General features: G+C 45.7%; 2 protein-coding genes across 4 annotated transcripts in view; both read left to right on the forward strand.

Moving 5' to 3' along the window:
• LOC144893281 (uncharacterized) overlaps positions 1 to 22,680 on the forward strand; it is a 1,021,022-nt gene that overhangs the window by 210,204 nt on the left and 788,138 nt on the right. The gene's annotated exons all lie outside the window — the stretch shown is intronic.
• HERC4 (HECT and RLD domain containing E3 ubiquitin protein ligase 4) overlaps positions 1 to 22,680 on the forward strand; it is a 237,876-nt gene that overhangs the window by 95,566 nt on the left and 119,630 nt on the right. For all 3 annotated transcript variants that reach the window (XM_078783317.1, XM_078783318.1, XM_078783316.1), the window contains exon 11: positions 20,568 to 20,627. In XM_078783317.1, coding sequence (XP_078639443.1) covers positions 20,568 to 20,627 — 60 coding nt within the window. The remainder of the gene's footprint in view (positions 1 to 20,567; positions 20,628 to 22,680) is intronic.

Consider the following 22,680-nt stretch of genomic DNA (forward strand, 5'->3'; position numbering starts at 1 on the left):
GGTGTGATGTGATGGGGGTGAGTTGCTTGAAGGATGAAGTGGGACAAATCGTTGTCGACCCAGATGGAATTAAAGGAAGATGGAAAAGATATATGGAAATGCTGTTGAATACAGAGAATGAATGGGATGGCAACATAGAGAGTAACCCAGTTTTAGGACCGGCAGAGAAGATAACTGAGAAGGAAGTTGAGGAAGCGATAAAAGCAATGAAGAGTGGAAAAGCGGGAGGGCCGACGGGAGTTGTGGGAGATATGTTGAAGGCAGCAGGAGGTTGGGGTGTGAAGAGAATGACAGAGATCTGTAATCTGGTGGTGAAAGAAGGCCGCATTCCAGTGGATTGGGAACTGAATACCCTCGTCCCTCTATACAAGGGGAAAGGTGACCCTCTGGAGTGTGGCTCGTACCGAGCGATAAAGTTATTGGAGCATGGAATGAAGGTATTGGAAAGGGTGTTGGAGAGGAGGATAAGGAAGAAAGTGAAGATCGACGAAATGCAGTTTGGATTTATGCCAGGAAGAGGAACGACAGATGCACTTTTCATTGTGAGGCAGTTGCAGGAGAAGTACATGGAGAAGAGGAAGAAGTTGTTTTTTGGGTTTGTTGATCTGGAGAAAGCATTCGATAGGGTTCCACGCAAAGTATTGACATGGGCATTGAGGAAGTTAGGAGTGGAGGAATGGTTGATCAGAGTAGTGATGGCAATGTACAAAAGAGCGCGCACAGCTGTAAGGACGAAGGACGGGAACAGTGGTGAGTTTGAGGTGAAGGTGGGAGTGCATCAGGGGTCGGTACTAAGTCCACTACTATTTGTAGCTGTGATGGAGGTGCTGGCTCAGAACGTAAAGGAGGGTTTACCGTGGGAGTTGTTGTATGCAGATGATCTGGTGTTGATTGCAGAAAGTATGGAGGGACTGAAGGAAAAGATGAACAAGTGGAAGGAATGTATGGAGACAAAATGTCTGAAGGTGAATATCGGAAAGACGAAGGTGATGGCAAGTGGTAAAGCATGTGGTGAGGTGGAAAGAACTGGGAAGTGGCCGTGTGCTGTGTGCAGGAAGGGTGTCGGAGTGAACTCCATTCAATGTACAATGTGCGCTGAGTGGGTTCATCAAAAATGTAGTGGTCTGAGACGGTCATTTACCAGTGTGGCAGCTACATTCAAATGTAAGGTGTGCACAGAGGGAGCTGCAGATGGAGGAAATGTTGAGTTGGATCTTGGAGACGGCATGAAGCTGGAAGGTGTGAAAACATTTTGCTACCTCGGAGACATGCTGAATGGAGAAGGTGGATCAGACTCGGCAACGGTTGCTCGAGTGAGATGTGCATGGAAGAAGTTTCGGGAACTGAGTGGCGTGCTGATGAGGAGGAGAGTGTCGCTGAAGCTGAAGGGAAAGGTGTATGCTGCAAGTGTGAGAAGTGTTATGATTTATGGGAGCGAAACATGGGTCATGAACGTAGAGCAGCAACGAAGGCTGGAAAGGGTGGAAATGCGAATGGTTCGATGGATGTGCGGAGTATCGTTGAGAGAGAGGAAGACAAATGATGAATTGCGAAAGATGATGGGAATATTGCCTGTGATTGATGCTGTGAAGAGGAACAGGTTGAGATGGTTTGGTCATGTGTTGAGGAAGGATGAAAGTGACTGGTTGAGAAGAGTGATGGAAATTAATGTAGAAGGAAGTAGAGGACGGGGAAGACCGAGAAAGACTTGGCTAAAGATGGTGGAAGAAGAAATGCGGGCAAGGGGGTTAACAAGGAGAGATGCAGAAAATAGGGCAAAATGGAGAAGATTGTCATGGGGACCACAAGGCTAACCCCTGCTCTTGCAGGGAAAATGGCCTTAAAATGCATGTTGTTGTTGTTGTATAAGGGAGGGTATAGAGTTGTTTTGCTTTACTCTTGAGAAAGGTCAGTGGATGCACATTTATCCGTGTTGCTGATCGAAACGTCGAGCAGTTGTTTATTTGTTCATTAAAGGTTGGAGAACTCAAAATGGATTCATTTGATACATATAAATTGTTACGGATTCGGGGGTCTGCTCTCCCCTTATCAAGGGGGGTTAATCCCCTTGTCCTTTTAAGCTGGCAGTCCCGAGTCCTGGAAGCTACAACGCTCCTCCCGTTCGGTCTTGGGTAGGGTGATTGATCAATTTGGGTCCCAAATACCTAATTACCAACACCGACTGCGAGCAGGGAAATAACTCCCGCTCGAACCACGGATAAGATGGAAATTGCCGAGCGGTTAGCAATCCGCGGCCCGAGCCATTAACCAAGAGACTAAACCCGATTCTAGCGGTTCCGAAATCGTGCCACAGGTACTCAATTGAGGAAAGACTAAAGCGATCGGATAAGAAGAAACCAGAGTATAGGAAGAACAGGTGAATTTATTTACAATCAAGAAGAAGAGGAAACGAAAGGAATATACATGAAAGAAGAAGAAGAAGCAGGACACAGGGCAGGCTTAGCTGTACAGTCTTAACTTACCGACCCCGGACAAACATACACACTCACACGGGATGGTAGCTGGTAGGGGGGGGAAGGTCCAGGTAGATGGTTCCAGGTAGGTCGACTCCGTCCAGGCTCCGGTTCCACAGGCGAAGAATGGCAGGCAGCTTCGCGTGTCGCCGACCGCTAGCGGACCTTACATATAGCGAGGGTCTGGGATGCTGCGTACGTAATACGTTTATCGAGCAATCTCTCTCCTCTCTCTCTCTCTCTCTCTCTCTCTCTCTCCCTCTCCCTCTCCCTCTCCCTCTCCCTCTCCCTCTCCCTCTCCCTCCCTCCTCCTCCTCCTCCTCCTCCCCTCCTCCTCCTCCCCTCCTCCTCCTCCTCCTCCTCCCCTCCTCCTCCTCCTCCTCCTCCTCCCCTCCTCCTCCTCCTCCTCCCCTCCTCCTCCCCCCCTCCTCTCCTCCTCTCCTCTCTCTCAACAAGGGCTTTCCGAAGCAGTTCGTGAAAGAGCTCTGCGCAGCTTCGTGTCTCAGCCAGACCCCACCAAGCGTCGTCTCCAACCCGAGTCGACTCCGTAAAAAGGCTCGCGCTGGCGCTTCTATAACACGCTTCAAGATCAATGCACGCGCTTGGAAACCACGCCCGCCAGCAAGCTCACCTCAGCCCTGGTTGGCTGGTAAGGGCTTACCGGCTCCGCCCTTGACGGCGAGTTGACAGGGCCCACACCAGTCAGGCCACGCCTTGCTCTTGTTGTTCCGCCCCCTTTTTCCTCGGGCCGACCGCATGGTTAATGGCGTTGCTTGGGCGGAAGCTCAGCAAGGCAGCGAACGCTGCTAACAAAAGGCGTGTAATAGAATTGGAAGGGACAAGGCACCGTCTGTAGGGGCGCCTAATGGCGCCGTTTGGAGAGAGCGATTGGAAAATGAGCGAATGGGGCCTATCTTATTTGATTAATGCAACGCAGATTCAACTATTGGGAACACGGCCTTAACTAAAACACATACTAATGAAATAACTAAAGTTCCTATGATGGCCTACGTGTTGCATATGGACTAATTAAGGGTGTGACCTTTAACCTTTTAATAATAGAATATTTACAAGTGAGGGTTCTAAAACCGCAACAATATATATATATATATATATATATATATATATATATATATATATATATATATATATATATATATATATATATATATATATATATATATATATATATATATATATATATATCTGTGAGAAATAGTAGAAACTCCACAGTACGAGCAGGGCGTCGCATTTGCATTAAATAAATAATCGGGAGATTAAATCAGACACGGACGTAGCTTCAGGACGGTCGATCTTTAATTTTCGACAAGCTTTCGACCAACAAAGGTATTCTTCTTAGTATACAGAAACAACAGTCATGTATATCAGACAAGTATGTATAGTGATATGTGTGTAGGATGTGTGATATGTGTAGGAAGAGCCACGCTAAAGCTCACTCACCGTCCCCAAGTTCAGCAGAAGTGAAGCACAGCTTACAGTTACCGTACGCGTTAGTTGGTGCACGTGCATATACAAATATAGAGATACATACATACATAAACACACAAGCATATATTCACATACCATTTATATTCATATAATATATTTATATATTTATTTATATAAATGACATATAAAGGTAGAATGAGTGAATGAGTGAATGAATGGGTTACGGTTAATGATTTGATTGGGTTGATGTTGGAACATTCTTTAATCATCAAAATTTATGCTATGAGGGATTTTTGTCCGAAGTTTATGTATCCCAAAGGACTCACGTTTCAGAATCGTGGTGTTTGATCGATTTGTAATTGATTCAATGGCAGCGATTTGAATGTCATTTATAGAGTGATCCGGTTGATTAAAGTGTATAGCGTAAGGTAGAGATTTGCCCTGACTGGTGTGGAAGTTATTGATTTCTGACCGGGTGTTATTAAATCGTGTGTGGTGTATTCTCAGTTTTTCCAACATATTGTTTGGTGCACTTTTGGCAAGTGATTAGGTATATGACCCATGTAGATTTGCAGTTCATATAGGAGGTGATGGGGAAATTTTGTCCAGTGCTAGAACTACAAAATTTGTTTCCTTCTCGTCAATGCTTGTGAATAATACATTTGTTTGCTGTGCATTCATAGAAGCCAGGGATCCTCGTTTCTTTGTTGTGGGGCTGTGGGTGCTTTGCTTTTACCTAGAGGTCCCTGAGTGTCCGACCACGTCAAAATGATGTTAGTGGAGGTTGAGGAAATGTGGTGCCGAGTGTTTCTGATTGATGGAGGAGAGGAAGGGCCTTATTCAGAATACTTGGCAATTGGAATGAGGTAGGTGAGTAGGTGGTTACCAGTGGGACACGGTTAGTTGCAGGTTTGGGTTTGTAAATCAGAAGGTCTGCTCTCGGTATGCGTTTTGCTCGGTTTATTGCTTCTTTCACAGAGTGAGCGTCATAGTTTCTTGCAATGAAGTGTGTTTCTAATTGGCAGAGAGAAGTTTCTTCTGCCATTTTTGTTGAGCAAATGCATCTTACTCTGAGTGCTTGACTGTATGGTCTGCTTGAAATTGTATGTTTAGGATGAGATGAAGAAGGGAGAAGGTAAGAGTGAGTGTCTGTTGGTTTGGTGTATAGTTCTGTTTCGAGTCTGTTATTTTGAAGCGTGAGTGATGTGTCTAGAAAGTGAACTTCGGACTGTGAGCTGTCGAATGTAAACTTGATGGTCGGATGAATCAAATTTAATTCATTTTGGAATTGTGTGAGACTACGGGGGGATTTTGACCAGATGAACTGGATGTCATCAATATAATGTACCCAGGATTTTTCCAAGATGCCGTGATGAGGTTGTGCATTGATCTTGGCCTCTATCATTCCCATGAGGATGTTAGCGTACGATGGTGCAACAGGGGTACCCATAGCTGTACCTTGAGTTTGAATGTAATGTCGTCTGTTGAATTGGAAATTATTCAGTTTGAGTGTCAGTTCTAATAGGCGCATAAGGTCTTGAGTAGGTGGTATTGGGACATGTCGTGTATCTAGTGCTTTGCGGCATGCAGACAGGCCTTCTGAATGTGGAATATTAGTGTAGAGGGATGTAACATCTGCTGTGACTAAAATGGTTTGGGAGTTGAAAGGTGAGTATATTCTGTTCAATCCTTGGATGTGGGTCAGAAAACTGGTTGTGTCCTTGAGGTATGAGGAGAGATTCATCACGAGAGGACGTAAATGACACAAATTTTGATGATTAAAGAATGTTCCAACATCAACCCAATCAAATCATTAACCGTAACCCATTCATTCATTCATTCATTCAATCACTCATTCATTCACTCATTCATTCATTCTACCTTTATATGTCATTTATATAAATATATAAATAAATATATAAATATATTATATGAATATAAATGGTATATGAATATATGCTTGTGTGTTTATGTATCTATGTATCTCTATATTTGTATATGCACGTGCACCAACTGTAACGCGAACGGTAACTGTAAGCTGCGCTTCACTTTCGCTGAACTTGGGGACGGTGAGTGAGCTTTAGCGTGGCTCTTCCTTTTGTATGCATTTTCTACACATATCACACATCTTTACACACATATCACTATACATACTTGTCTGATATACATGCCTGTTGTTTCTGTAGACTAAGAAGAAGACCTTTGTTGGTCGAAAGCTTGCCGAAAATTAAAGATCGACTGTCCTGAAGCTACGTCTGCGTCTGATTTAATCTCCCGATTTTATATATACAGTGAAACCTTGACTTACGAGTGCACCAACTTACGAGTTTTCCGAGATACGAGCCGTCGCTCAGTCGATTTTTTGCTTTGTGATGCGAGCCGAGATCTGAGTTACGAGCGAGCGAGCTTGGATATAAAACACGTAATCGTCGAAAAACATGAGTGAGGTGTGCGTGTTGTCGACTTGGCGAGGCAGTACGATCGTAGTACTTCTACGATATGTACGATTTTGAAGCAGAAGGAGTCGATAAAGGCTATAACGCCAGCCAAGGGCGTTAAGATTATTTCAAAGCTCCGGACCTCTGTCCATGAAGAGATGGAGAAGTTGTTGTTTGTGTGGTTGACGGAGAAGCAGCTCGCAGGAGATACCGTGACCGAGAGCATCATCTGTGAGAAGGCACGAGACATTTACGGGGATTTGGTGCAGCAGACGGCGGGAACATCAACGGACGAGGCATCGGAAGAGTCATTCAAAGCCAGTCGGGGATGGTTTGATAATTTTAAGAAGAGGACCGGCATTCACTCCGTCGTCAGGCATGGTGAGGCAGCAAGCTCGGATGTGAAGGCAGCTGAAGATTTTATTATAACTTTTGCCGAACTGATAGAAGCCGAAGGATACATCCCCCAGCAAATCTTCGAATGTGACGAGACAGGGCTCTTGTGGAAAAAGATGCCGAGGAGGACGTATATAACGGCAGAGGAGAAGAGCATGCCAGGCCACAACTTGTTCAGAGTGCCGGCGATAGCTCGCCTTCTCGTTGTGGAAGACACGGTGAGATCCTCAACATCCAACAACTAATGGGACGCAAACGGGGCGCCCAGTTTAGCGGTACACACATTGATGAATCACCCTGCCTGTGAAACACCGACATGACAGGTTATATCTGGGTCGGGATTCAAACCCAGGCTGGACAGTTTAGAGTCAAGTGTGCTTACCTCCAGTCCAGGCCATCCTGCCAACTTGTATGCTGCATACAGGTGAAATATAAAGCGCAAGATATTTTTATATATACTGTATATTTCAAAAAAAATTGGTGTGGTTTTTGGGGGGCTGGAACGGATTAATAGCATTTCAATTCATTTCAATGGGGAAATTTAATTTGAGAAACGAGCAAATTGAGTTACGAGTTCGGTCACAGAACGAATTAAACTCGTAAGTCAAGGTTTCACTGTATATATATATATGTGTATATATATATATATGTATATATATATATATATATATATATATATATATATATATATATATACACATACACACACACACACACACTGAAACGCAAAAGAAACTTATCACCTTTGAAACCTTTAAATATCAACAATAACACTGCGTGTAGTAAATGTGTGAACTTATTTGTGGACAATAGTGTCCTCACTGTCAGACAAAACGGTCACGGATGGTCACTTGAACCTTCAATGGTCACTTCATAGCACAGCTGTTGAACAGCCGTTTTGACTGTCAGTGATTAGCCAAGGGGTATGGGATGATTTTAATGAGCTGCACGTGATGTCTTGATATTGGCTTTAAAAAGGCCAGTGCAAAATGGGCATTTCAATGAACATGCCACGATTGTCAAGGGATCAACGGCAGCGTGCCCTGGGCATGCTGCAAGGCGGACTGAGCTACCGTGAGGTGGCACGTCGCCTTGGCTGTTCACACCAGACGATATCGGCCCTGGTGGACAGCGACACCCTCCACATCTCTGCAGATGACAGACCTCGATCAGGGAGGCCAAGAGTCACCACTGCAAGGCAGGACAGGCAGATGGTCTGAAGTCACCTGCGGGATCGATTCCATCCAGCATCCCGCACTGCGGCAGAAACTCCGGGGCATGCAAACCCACGGATCTCCAATGATACTACACGAAGACGACTGCATGACTATGGTCTGACTGCCAGAAGACCATACAGAGGCCCCGTGATGACGGCTGCCCATCGCCGCAACCGACAGAGATGGTGCCAGCAGCATCAGCGGTGGACCTTGGCACAGTGGAACGAGGTCGCTTTCAGCGATGAGTCAAGGTTCTGTGTGGACAGTCCTGATGGGCGTGAGCGTGTCTGGAGAAGAACTGGCGAGCGATATGCCGATTGTTGCGTGCGTCAAGCCAACAGGTGGGGTGGCCCAAGTGTGATGGTGTGGGCCGCCATATCAGGCCGGTACAGGACGTCACTGGTGGTTGTGGATGGGAATCTTAACGCCCAGCGGTATGTGGATAACATCCTGCGACCTCATCTGCTGCTATTCCTGCTAGACCACCCAGAACTGAGAACCTTTCAGCATGACAACGCTCGTCCCCATGCTGCTCGCTTTACCACTGCATTTCTCCAAGGCGAGAACATCAACACCATGCAGTGGCCTGCGCTCTCCCCTGACCTGAATCCCATAGAGCACCTGTGGGATGAGCTTGGGAGACGCGTAGTTGGCAGGGCCAGGACACGGGCAGAGCTGCTTCAGACATTGAGGACTGAGTGGGACAGAATCCAGCAGCAATCCATCCAAAGACTGGTAGGCAGTATACGCCGACGATGCACTGCCTGTATCCAAAACAATGGTGGCCACACACGCTATTGAAAGGGGACTGACATTGCACCCTGTGCTGTTCTGTACTGTAGAACAAACTGATGAGATGGTGTATCTTGGTCAAAAACTTGACATGTCATCAATAAAATGCCAATGTTTCAATTAGCAATTGTTGGTTTGTTTTATTTTGAACTGTTACAATTTTATTACATTTCAAACAAGTGGTAAGTTTCTTGCATGACTGCAATAGTCATGCAGTCGTCTTCGTGCATGACTGATTAAATACCCAGGACAGAACAAACAAAACAAACTCACGTACACAAGAGGATGGAAAGGCAGGAGGTGGATGGCTGGAGGGAGAGGAAGGTCCAAGGGGGTCCTGCAGCACGATCGGCGCGTTTAGCAGCCGCCGTTCCTTCGCGGCCCTGCTCAAAACTGCCGTCCAGGCCCCAAGCGGCTGTTGAGTGTTGTTGCTGCTGTGGCCGCCACTGCTGCTGCTGTTGTCTGCTGCCGCGGCGGTGGACGTCGTGCACTTTTCCAGGACTACAACAGGCTTCTTGCTGTTAACTACTGCTCAGTCCAACCTTGGCGAGCAAGGCGACGAATAGCAGGCTTTGTGCTTTCCGGGATGTCCTCTCCTTGGATGTTCTCTATGTTCTCTTTCTTGGTCCAACCACTCTTTCTCTCTCTTGGTCCAATCACTCCTCACCACCGACCACTCTTTCTCTCTCTTGGTCCAATCACTCCTCACCACCGACCACTACTCAACGCAACCACTTTGCTTCTTGCGCGCGCACTTTTATAGCGCCTCCGGCGATCAAGCCGCCGGCCTTCAGGACACGCCCATCGGTGTGCTCACCTCGGCCCTGGTTGGTCGTGCGACCCTCTGGCTCCGCCCTTGATGACGACGGGCGGGCACGCCCGTCTTCCCCGACCCGAGCACATGTTCAATGGTGGTTTTGGAGGGGATGTAATTGGCAATCGAGGCTTGGCAATGACGAAAGGGGAAATGGAGGTTTTGGGAATGGGAATGAAGAATGAAGGGAATCTATCAATTTCACTTGGTGCAATGGAGTGTCATCTTAATGGAAGACAAGGCCTTACCCTAATACACATAATAAAGATATAACTATCAACCAGGGGGAAATCTATGATTGGCTGACGTGTAAGCTTTATGGACTAATTATGGGACGCCCTTTGACCTTTACACTACGGAGGTATTTACAAGGAATCATTACATTTTACAGAGGGTGATATTTACAACAATTTACTATACAATACAACACAATAAAAAAACACAATTCTCATATCCGCAACAATATATATATATATATATATATATATATATATACAGTGGAACCTTGACTTACGAGTTTAATTCGTTCTGTGACCGAGCTCGTAACTCAAATTGCTCGTTTCTCAAATCAAATTTCCCCATTAAAATGCATTGAAATGCTATTAATCCGTTCCAGCCCGCCAAAAACCACACCAATTTTTTTTTAAATATACAGTATATATAAAAATATCTCGCGCTTTATATTTCACCTGTATGCAGCATACAAGTTGGCAGGATGGCCTGGACTGGAGGTACGCACACTTGACTCTAAACTGTCCAGCCTGGGTTTGAATCCCGACCCAGCTATAACCTGTCATGGGTGAATCACAGGCAGGGTGATTCATCAATGTGTGTACCGCTAAACTGGGCGCCCCGTTTGCGTCCCATTAGTTGTTGGATGTTAAGGATCTCACCGTGTTTTCCACAAAGAGAAGGCGAGCTATCGCCGGCACTCTGAACAAGTTGTGGCCTGGCATGCTCTTCTCCTCTGCCGTTATATACGTCCTCCTCGGCATCTTTTTCCAGAAGAGCCCTGTCTCGTCACAGTTGAAGATTTGCTGGGCGATGTATCGTTCGGCTTCTATCAGTTCGGCAAAAGTTATAATAAAATCTTCAGCTGCCTTCACATCCGCCTCACCAAGTCGACAACACGCACACCTCGCTCATGTTTTTCGACGATTGCGTGTTTTATATCCAAGCATATCATCCTCTTCTTCTTCTCAGTACCGTGTTTTCCACAAAGAGAAGGCGAGCTATCGCCGGCACTCTGAACAAGTTGACGGCAGAGATACTGTACTTGCACGGCAAGATAACCACGTGACCAGAACCCACCTGGTGGCGTAAACTCAAAATAACCAACATGCGAAAACAAAAATGCAGCGCTATACGACAGAGATACTGTACTTGCACGGCAAGATAACCACGTGACCAGAACCCACCTGGTGGCGTAAACTCAAAATAACCAACATGCGAAAACAAAAATGCAGCGCTATACGACAGAGATACTGTACTTGCACGGCAAGATAACCACGTGACCGGGTGGCGAAAGCTCGTAACTCAGATCTCGGCTCGCATCTCAAAGCAATAAACCGCCCGAGCGACGGCTCGTATCTCGAAAAACTCATAAGTTGGGGCACTCGTAAGTCAAGGTTCCACTATATATATATATATATATATATATATATATATATATATATATATATATATATATATATATATATATATATATATATATATATATATATATATATATAGATATATATATATATATATATATATATATATATATATATATATATAGATATACAGTGGTACCTCGGCTTACGAGTGCCCCAACGTACGAGTTTTTCGAGATACGAGCCGTCGCTCGGGCGGTTTGTTGCTTTGGGATACGAGCCGAGATCCGATGTACGAGCTCAAAAAATTTATTTTTTTGAATTTTCCGGTTGTGGCTTCCGGTTCCGGTCACGCAGTTATCTTGCCGTGAAAGCATCTCTGCCGTGTATCGCTGCTGTTTTGTTTGTGAAAGTGGTTTTTTCTGTAAAATTTCGCGTTTTCAACCATGGGTCCGAAGAAAGTGAGTGCCAAGGGTGGGCCTGAGAGGAAGAAGAGGATGATGAGTTTGGATACGAAACACGCAATCGTCGAACAACATGAGCGAGGTATGCGTGTTGTCGACTTGGCGAGGCAGTACGATCGTACTACTTCGACGATATGTACGATTTTGAAGCAGAAGGAGTCGATAAAGGCTATAACGCCAGCCAAGGGCGTTACGACCATTTCAAAGCAACGGACCTCTGTCCATGAAGAGATGGAGAAGTTGTTGTTTGTGTGGTTGACGGAAAAGCAGCTCGCAGGAGATACCATGACCGAGAGCATCATTTGTGAGAAGGCACGAGACATTTACAGGGATTTGGTGCAGCAGACGGCGGGAACATCAACGGACGAGGCATCGGAAGAGTCATTCAAAGCCAGTCGGGGATGGTTTGATAATTTTAAGAAGAGGACCGGCATTCACTCCGTCGTCAGGCATGGTGAGGCAGCAAGCTCGGATGTGAAGGCAGCCGAAGAGTTTATTATAACTTTTGCCGAACTGATAAAAGCGGAAGGATACATCCCCCAGCAAATCTTCAACTGTGACGAGACAGGGCTCTTCTGGAAAAAGATGCCGAGGAGGACGTATATAACGGCAGAGGAGAAGAGCATGCCAGGCCACAAACCCATGAAGGATCGGTTAACCCTTGCACTGTGTGCGAATGCGAGTGGCGACTGCAAGATTAAGCCGCTACTGGTATATCACTCTGAAAACCCCAGAGCGTTTAAGTCTCATAAGATCCTTAAAGAAAAACTGCAGGTTATGTGGAGAGCAAACGCAAAGGCGTGGGTTACCAGGCAGTTATTTGTGGAGTGGGTAAACCTGGTCATTGGTCCTGGCATCAAGAAGTACCTTTTGGAGAATAAGCTACCCCTGCAAGCCCTTCTCGTCCTTGACAATGCTCCCGCACACCCACCAAACCTCGTAGACGACATCCTTGAAGAATTTGCATTCATTAAGGTCCGCTACCTTCCACCCAACACCACCCCTATCCTGCAGCCCATGGACCAGCAGGTGATTTCCAATTTCAAAAAGCTCTTCACCAAGCACCTGTTCCGGCGCTGCTTTGAGGTTACGGAGAGCACAAACCTCACCCTTCGAGAGTTCTGGAAGGATCACTACAATATCGTGGCCTGCCTCAGAATTATCGACATGGCCTGGCAGGGTGTTACAAGGAGGACCTTAAACTCTGCATGGAAGAAGCTGTGGCCTGAGGTTGTGTCCGAAAGTGTTAGTGCTACTGAGGAAGTGTTAGTGGTGGAGGAGATTGTGTCCCTCGGAAGGTCCATGGGCCTGCAAGTGGATGAAGACGACGTTAACGACCTCGTCGAGAAACACAATGAGGAACTGACAACGGAGGAATTAAAGGAGCTACAGCAGCAGCAGAATACGGAGGTTTTGCAGGAACTAAACGCGGAGGAGCCAGAGGCGGAGGAGGTTATCGCGACAAGTGAGATAAAGGAAATGTTGGGAATGTGGGAGAAAATTTCAGAATTTGTTCAAAAGAAACACCCTGAAAAAGTTGCAACAGGTCGTGCGTTGGCGCTGTGTAACGACACTTGCCTCACTCATTTCCGAAAAATTTTGAAAGGGAGGAAGAAACAAACCTCGTTGGACAGGTTTTTAGTGAAACGCCCGGCAAGTGAAAGCGAGGACAGTGTGGCGAAAAAGGCAAAAGGTATCTCCTCCACCTCTGCCAGCATCTTCGTCTGATCTTCAAGGTAAATACATACAGTACACTTAATAAAACCAGTTTATTTCTTTACATTCTCTTGTATTATGTACAGTATATACGAGGTCGTGCTTGTTTATACATTATTTGTTATTTATAAAGTACATTTTTGTTATTTAAAAGCACCTAACAAAAAAAATTGGTGTTTTTTTTTTGAGGCTGGAACGGATTAATAGCATTTCAATGCATTTGAATGGGAAAATTTGCTTTGACTTACGAGCGATTTGGCTTACGAGCTCCGTCACGGAACGGATTAAACTCGTAAGCCGAGGTACCACTGTATATATATAGATATATATATATATATATATAGATATATATATATATATATATATATATATATATATATATATATATATAGATAGATAGATAGATATGTGTGTGTATTTATATATATATATATATATATATATATATATATATATATATATATATATATATATATATATATATAATATATACAGTGAAACCTTGACTTACGAGTGCACCAACTTACGAGTTTTCCGAGATACGAGCTGTCGCTCGGGCGGTTTATTGCTTTGAGATGCGAGCCGAGATCTGAGTTACGAGCTTACGCCACCCGCCACCAAGTGGGTTCCGGTCACGTGGTTATCTTGCCGTGCAAGCATCTCTGCCGTATATAGTTGCTGCTTTGTTTTCGCATTTTGGTTATTTTGGAAAATTTCTTAGTTTTAACCATGGGTCCTAAGAAATTGAGTGCCAAGGGCAGTACTGAGAAGAAGAAGAGGATGATGGGCTTGGATATAAAACACGCAATCGTCGAAAAACATGAGCGAGGTGTGCGTGTTGTCGACTTGGCGAGGCAGTACGATCGTAGTACTTCTACGATATGTACGATTTTGAAGCAGAAGGAGTCGATAAAGGCTATAACGCCAGCCAAGGGCGTTACGATTATTTCAAAGCTCCGGACCTCTCTCCATGAAGAGATGGAGAAGTTGTTGTTTGTGTGGTTGACGGAGAAGCAGCTCGCAGGAGATACCGTGACCGAGAGCATCATGTGTGAGAAGGCCCGAGACATTTACGGGGATTTGGTGCAGCAGGCGGCGGGAACATCAACGGACAAGGCATCGGAAGTCATTCAAAGCCAGTCGGGGATGGTTTGATAATTTTAAGAAGAGGACCGGCATTCACTCCGTCGTCAGGCATGGTGAGGCAGCAAGCTCAGATGTGAAGGCAGCTGAAGATTTTATTATAACTTTTGCCGAACTGATAGAAGCCGAACGATACATCCCCCAGCAAATCTTCAACTGTGACGAGACAGGGCTCTTCTGGAAAAAGATGCCGAGGAGGACGTATATAACGGCAGAGGAGAAGAGCATGCCAGGCCACAACTTGTTCAGAGTGCCGGCGATAGCTCGCCTTCTCTTTGTGGAAAACACGGTGAGATCCTTAACATCCAACAACTAATGGGACGCAAACGGGGCGCCCAGTTTAGCGGTACACACATTGATGAATCACCCTGCCTGTGATTCACCCATGACAGGTTATAGCTGGGTCGGGATTCAAACCCAGGCTGGACTGTTTAGAGTCAAGTGTGCGTACCTCCAGTCCAGGCCATCCTGCCAACTTGTATGCTGCATACAGGTGAAATATAAAGCGCGAGATATTTTTATATATACTGTATATTTAAAAACAAAATTGGTGTGGTTTTTGGTGGGCTGGAACGGATTAATAGCATTTCAATGCATTTTAATGGGGAAATTTAATTTGAGAAACGAGCAAATTGAGTTACGAGCTCGGTCACAAAACGAATTAAACTCGTAAGTCAAGGTTTCACTGTATATATATATATATATATATATATATATATATATATATATATATATATATATATATATATATATATATATATATATATATATATATATATATATATATATATATATATATATATATATATATATATATATATCAGTCACTATGCGACCTTCATATCATCAGTGGAGAACCGCCAGCAAGGTGTCCCATACAGCTGCTGCTGCACCTTACTGGGAGCGATAAGCACCGCCTGCCACGCGGTGACGTTATCTCTGGTATCCACTCATCATATGGAGTCGACCTGGTTGCGGTTGGGAGTTACTAATAATGGTATCTGTAATCTGGTTCTCCAACCTAATGAGCGGACAACATGACGTCATCGCCATGCACGTCCGCCTTGCCTGCAAAGTTCCAGAGGAACCATCTAGCAGTGCGTCATTACGGATTATAAATACAGATACTGTCAAGTGCATGCAAAACTCACAGTTACCGACCTGGTTTCGCCCTTGTTGGGGCTTCATCAGGGCAACGCAGTGAGGCTTTCCATACACTTGTAACTCTGTGACCCTTTCGGTTTTTATATCAGTCCTTTGATATAAAATATTATATTTTATATCCTTGCTGGCGGTTCTCCACTGATGATATGAAGGTCGCATAGTGACTGATATAAAAACCGAAAGGGTCACAGAGTTACAAGTGTATGGAAAGCCTCACTGCGTTGCCCTGATGAAGCCCCAACAAGGGCGAAACCAGGTCGGTAACTGTGAGTTTTGCATGCACTTGTGACAGTATCTGTATTTATAATCCGTAATGACGCACTGCTAGATGGTTCCTCTGGAACTTTGCAGGCAAGGCAGACGTGCATGGCGATGACGTCATGTTGTCCGCTCATTAGGTTGGAGAACCAGATTACAGATACCATTATATATATATATATATATATATATATATATATATATATATATATATATATATATATACAAACATACATACATACATACATACACACAACAACAACATGCATTTTAAGGCCATTTTCCCTGCTAGAGCGGGGGTTAGCCTTGTGGTCCCCATGACAATCTTCTCCATTTTGCCCTATTTTCTGCATCTCTCCTTGTTAACCCCCTTGCCGGCATTTCTTCTTCTACCATCTTCAGCCAAGTCTTTCTCGGTCTTCCCCGTCCTCTACTTCCTTCTACATTAATTTCCATCACTCTTCTCAACCAGTCACTTTCATCCTTCCTCAACACATGACCAAACCATCTCAACCTGTTCCTCTTCACAGCATCAATCACAGGCAATATTCCCATCATCTTTCGCAATTCATCATTTGTCTTCCTCTCTCTCAACGATACTCCGCACATCCATCGAACCATTCGCATTTCCACCCTTTCCAGCCTTCGTTGCTGCTCTACGTTCATTACCCATGTCTCGCTCCCATAAATCATAACACTTCTCACACATGCAGCATACACCTTTCCCTTCAGCTTCAGCGACACTCTCCTCCTCATCAGCACGCCACTCAGTTCCCGAAACTTCTTCCATGCACATCTCACTCGAGCAACCATTGCCGAGTCTGATCCACCTTCACCATTCAGCATGTCTCCGAGGTAGCAAAATGTTTTCACACCTTCAAGCTTCACGCCGTCTCCAAGATCCAACTCAACATTTCCTCCATCTGCAGCTCCCTCTGTGCACACCTTACATTTGAATGTAGCTGCCACACTGGTAAATGACCCTCTCAGACCACTACATTTTTGATGAACCCACTCAGCGCACATTGTACATTGAATGGAGTTCACTCCGACACCCTTCCTGCACACAGCACACGGCCACTTCCCAGTTCTTTCCACCTCACCACATGCTTTACCACTTGCCATCACCTTCGTCTTTCCGATATTCACCTTCAGACATTTTGTCTCCATACATTCCTTCCACTTGTTCATCTTTTCCTTCAGTCCATCCATACTTTCCGCAATCAACACCAGATCATCTGCATACAACAACTCCCACGGTAAACCCTCCTTTACGTTCTGAGCCAGCACCTCCATCACAGCTACAAATAGTAGTGGACTTAGTACCGACCCCTGATGCACTCCCACCTTCTCCTCAAACTCACCACTGTTCCCATCCTTCGTCCTTACAGCTGTGCGCGCTCTTTTGTGCATTGCCATCACTACTCTGATCAACCATTCCTCCACTCCTAACTTCCTCAATGCCCATGTCAATACTTTGCGTGGAACTCTATCGAATGCTTTCTCCAGATTAACAAACCCAAAAAACAACTCCTCCGCTTCTCCATGTACTTCTCCTGCAACTGCCTCACAATGAAAAGCGCATCTGTCGTGCCTCTTCCTTGCATAAATCCAAACTGCATTTCGTCGATCTTCACTTTCTTCCTTATCCTCCTCTCCAACACCCTTTCCAATACCTTCATTCCATGCTCCAATAACTTTATCGCTCGGTACGAGCCACACTCCAGAGGGTCACCTTTCCCCTTGTATAGAGGGACGAGGGTACTCAGTTCCCAGTCCACTGGAATGCGGCCTTCTTTCACCACCAGATTACAGATCTCTGTCATTCTCTTCACACCCCAACTTCCTGTTGCCTTCAACATATCTCCCACAACTCCCGTCGGCCCTCCCGTTTTTCCACTCTTCATTGCTTTTATCGCTTCCTCAACTTCCTTCTCAGTTATCGTGTCTGCCGGTCCTAAAACTGGGTTACTCTCTATGTTGCGATCCCATTCATTCTCTGTATTCAACAGCATTTCCATATATCTTTTCCATCTTCCTTTAATTCCATCTGGATCGACAACGATTTGTCCCACTTCATCCTTCAAGCAACTCACCCCCATCACATCACACCTCTCTTTCGCTATGTGCTTTGCAATCCTGAATACTGCTTTCTGACCCTCTTCCGAATCCAAGCGTTCTCCGAACATTTTCCTCCATGCCTCCTGCGCCTTTGCTACCTCTTTCTTTGCAGCCTTCCTGGCTGCCTTATAACTTTCATGCTCTGCTTTTTCTGCTCCCGTACCCTTCGCCTTCTGCCACTCCTTGAACGTCTTCCTCTTCTCGTCAATCCTCTTTCCAACTTCATCATCCCACCACCATGTTTCCGAGTGCCTCGGTGGTCCTTTTGTCCATCCACATACCTCACCAACGGCTCCCAACAGACTAGCTTTCATTGACATCCAACCACTTTCAAGCTGCACCACATCATCCTCTACCCTACTCAGCCTCTCTTTTAATGCCTCCCTTACTGTCACCTCTTTCAACCTCCACACCTTCATTCTTGGTTGGTACTTCACCCGCCGAGCTCTCCTCGCACCTTTCACCCTTATGTCGCAGACAACCAAGTGGTGCTGTGAAACAGCCTCCTCCCCCGGGATCACCTTTGTGTCCCGGAGGTGCCCCCTATCTCGCCTATGCACCATCAGGTAGTCAACGGTTGTCGTCGACCCACCTGACGTGTATGTAACAAGCTTATTATCCTCTTTCTGGAACTGAGTATAACAAATCAGCTCCATCAGCCAACTCCAAAATCCTTTCACCTTCTCCATTTCTCACACCATATCCGTAACCCCCATGAACTCCCTCAAAACCATCCATACTCCTTCCCACATGTCCATTCAGGTCTCCTCCCACCACAACAACTTCCTCATCTTTCACGTTTTCCATCAGCTTCTCTATCGCACACCAGAACTTGTCCTTCTCTTCATTGCTTCGACCAACCTGCGGAGCATATCCCGAGATGACGTTCACCAAGAGCTTTCCAATCATTTTCACCATCATCAACCTATCACTCACTCGTCACACTCACCACACTGTCTACAAACGCCTCAGAAAACAGGACACCAACACCATTCACGCCCTCCGGGCACCCTTGCCACACAAACTTGTATTTCTGTCCCTGCCTACCCTTCACCATTCTCACACCACTTCCCTTCCATCTCGTCTCTTGCACACAACATATGTCCACTCTTCTTCTGACCAATACTTCCACCACTTCTCCTGATCTCCCTGTCATTGTCCCTACATTCCATGTCCCAAACCTCAGAAACTGATCTCCACTTCGGGCTGCACCCTGCCCATATGTAGTTGTAATTGTCATGGTTCTCTTTTTGAGGCAATGTTTTCATGGCCGCATGCCCTTCCTGACGCCAACCCTCTTAGTCGTCTCTTACGACACGCAGGGATACGGTGTACCTATTCTGACCAGGGTACACACTGGGAAACGTTTAAAACATGGAAATTCAGGGGGGGGGGGGGCGGCGTCAGCATCACGGCTGCGGTTTCAACATATTCCAACAATATCCAAACAGAACCATGAAAACCATGAAAAACAATCTGGGAAAAGTCTCCAAGCGAGAACGTGGATTTGAGAAAGAAGGAGCAGAGGCGGTAGAAAAACGAGATACAGGGGGCGGGGCACAAGTCGAGACGAGGAGGAGAGCGAACAAACGTGTCCGGGAGGAGAGAAAGAATCAATATAGAATTCTTTGTCTAGGGAGGTGAGGTGAGGGGGAGAAAATAAAATAAAAGAAACAAGCAATACAGTGAAGGAAAGAACCCAAATCGACAAAACACCGACGGGGGGAGGGAAGCCCCTAGTTACCAGGCCGCGCACGAGGTACGACTCAGAAAACGATTAACTACACACAAGTTTGTTCGAATTACAAACCAATACCAACCAGAAACACACAATAACACGTACACAGCAAAATAACCAGTGGAAATTTGACAAAGACAAGAATGGGAAAACACTTAAACTTCGATGCCGTGGAGAGCTCGAAGTGCGCTTCACTCGCCCTTTATATATATATATATATATATATATATATATATATATATATATATATATATATATATATATATATATATATATATATATATACACACATACACACATACATACACACACACACACACACACACACACACACACACACACACACACATACATACATACATACATACATACATACATACATACTGTGTGTGTATGTATGTAGCACGATATCTCAAAAGGTTATGGAGGGATTTTGACAAAACTCGGTGGATGAGTTGGTTTGGTGACGAGAACAAGCTGATTAGATTTTAGTTATGTCTGGATGCAGATCCGGCCTTTCAGTGGGCTACAAAACGTAAACTGTACAGTGTACAGCCTGGCGGAGGTTTGCGCTCTACCGAATGCTGTTCTCGTTGTTTGTGTTAACCATATGAATGGATTGTGAAGTGCCTCTCCAGGTGTTTCATCTAAGTAGCAATTGGTACCCAAAGGGTGAATATTATTTCCCTCCTGAAGGTGCTCTCATATTCATGTTGCATGTTGTTTACTAATTATATTGTTATTTCATTCACCACTCCCCCATCCCCAACACTCTTCCATTTATTCAGGCAGATCAATCTCATTTTATCCTCTCCAAGCTGTCTGAATAGCAGCTTCCTGGCATGCAAGTATGGTGAAAAGCAGTATTGTATTTTGACTATCGTATTGTTGCGGAGATGAGGACTGTATTTTTTTGATTGTGTGCTGTATTATTATTATTATTGTTTATTCTGCGCCCCCCTACCTCCGGAGCTGTGTAAAGGTGAAAGGGCATCCCATAATTAGTCCACAAGCATACACATCAGCCAAATAATAGAATACCCCTGTTTGATAGTTATCTCTTATTCTGTGTTTTAGGGTAAGGCTGTGTCTCCCATTAATTGAAGTACTCCATTGCACCAGTGAAAGAGAATAGATCCCCTTTCATTCCCATCCCCAAAATCTACATCCCCTTTCGTCATTGCCAAGCCTCGATTACCAATTACCTCCCCTCCAAAACCGCCATTGAACATGTGCTCGAGTCGGGGAAGAAAGGCGTGCCCGCCCGTCGTCATCAAGAGCGGAGCCAGAGGGTCGCGCGACCAACCAGGGCCGAGGTGAGCACCCCGATGGGCGTGTCCAAAAGGCCGGCGGCTTAATCGCCGGAGGCGTTATAAAAGGCGCGCACGCAAGAAGCAAGTGAGAGAGTCGTGAGGAGTCAGTCAGTGGAGTCGGTGGTCAGTTGGTTGCGTTGGTTGCGGTGAGGAGTCGGTGGTGGTGGTCAGTTGGTTGCGTTGGTTGCGGTGAGGAGTCGGTGGTAAAGAGTGAGTGGACCAAGAAAGAGTTGAGGGTTTGGACCAGACGAGTCGGACAAGGCCTGGCAAAGCACGCGACGTCCACAGCAGCCACAACAGCAGCTTGGGGGCCTGAACGGCGGTTTGGAGCAGGGCCGTGAAGGAACGGCGGCTGCTAAACGCGCCGGTTGTGCTGCAGGACCCCCTTGGACCTTCCTCTCCCTCCAGCCATCCACCTCCTGCCTTTCCACCCTTCTTGTGTACGTGAGTTTGTTTTGTTTGTTCTGTCCCTGGGTTAATTAAGTCTGTATAAGCTAATAATTGCACTGTGTCTCTGATTCTTCTGTATATTATTTTATTATCTTTCCTTCTCCTTGGTTACTTTGAGCATGTAAATAGTAGGAATAAATTTAGTAGTATTTCCAACCTTTTTGTCTTCTTCTTCTTCACATCCGTGTCGCCTTTGTCTTTTCCCTATTGAATAGCTGCGGTGCGATCCGGCCAACGTTTGGGTGGAATCGGGTTCTAATCGGGGAGTAACTGTTCGGTCGCGGTTGGACCATCCGCTCAGCCCATCATACCATCTAAACCGCGATCAGTAACAATTGGTGTCTGGGAGTGAGATTCGGGGCCCGAACCAAATTTTTAAAACATCTAAAAAAAAAAAAATTTGGTCAAAATTTGGAGCGGCCGAAATTTGTTTTGTTTTACAAAACCCGAATTTTGAAATCGCGCCATGGCTGGTCAAGGCGACGGGATGCCGGTGGGAGAGATAGACGGGGTAGAATCGACCCAGGACCTCGGGAAAGAAAGGGAGGAGGAGAGCAATGAGGAGGCGGTTGAGGGGGTATCAGGCGCACAAAATGGCGCTCTTGCGCACGAGGTTGGGGCAGCTGCGGCCGCACCCTTTGTACTACCAACGGTGGCCCAAATGCAAGCCTTCATGGCCCAATTCATGGTGGAAATGCAGAAAGAAAACGACATTATGGAACGAATGGAAGACAGAAGGAGGGCTGATAGTGAGAAAATGGAAAGCAGAATGATGGGGGCAATGAGGGACGAAGCGAAGGCTCAGAGTGAGCAAATTGAAGCAACAATAAACGGAATGAGGGCCGATAGGAAGAAAAGGGAGCAGAGGGACAGAGACCGCAAGTTGGGCGAAAGGGTCCCAGGGGTGCACGACGAGGTAACGCGGGTCGAGAAGCGCCGGTTGAGCGAAGCGGAGGAAAGCACGGGTACAATGACGGGGGTAGAAATCGCGACACGGGGTTTGGAAAAGCCGGCGACCGATGAGGTAGAGGGTGTTTTATTAAAGCCAGCGGTCGTCGAGGTGAGTAAAGAAAAAGCGGAAGTGGGCATTGAAATTGAAGAGATGACGGAGGTAGCCCGGGAATTGCAGGGAGAAATG

Source organism: Myxine glutinosa, chromosome 8 (genome assembly GCF_964187855.1).
Source record: "Myxine glutinosa chromosome 8, kmMyxGlut1.1, whole genome shotgun sequence".
Lineage (NCBI taxonomy): Eukaryota > Metazoa > Chordata > Myxini > Myxiniformes > Myxinidae > Myxine > Myxine glutinosa.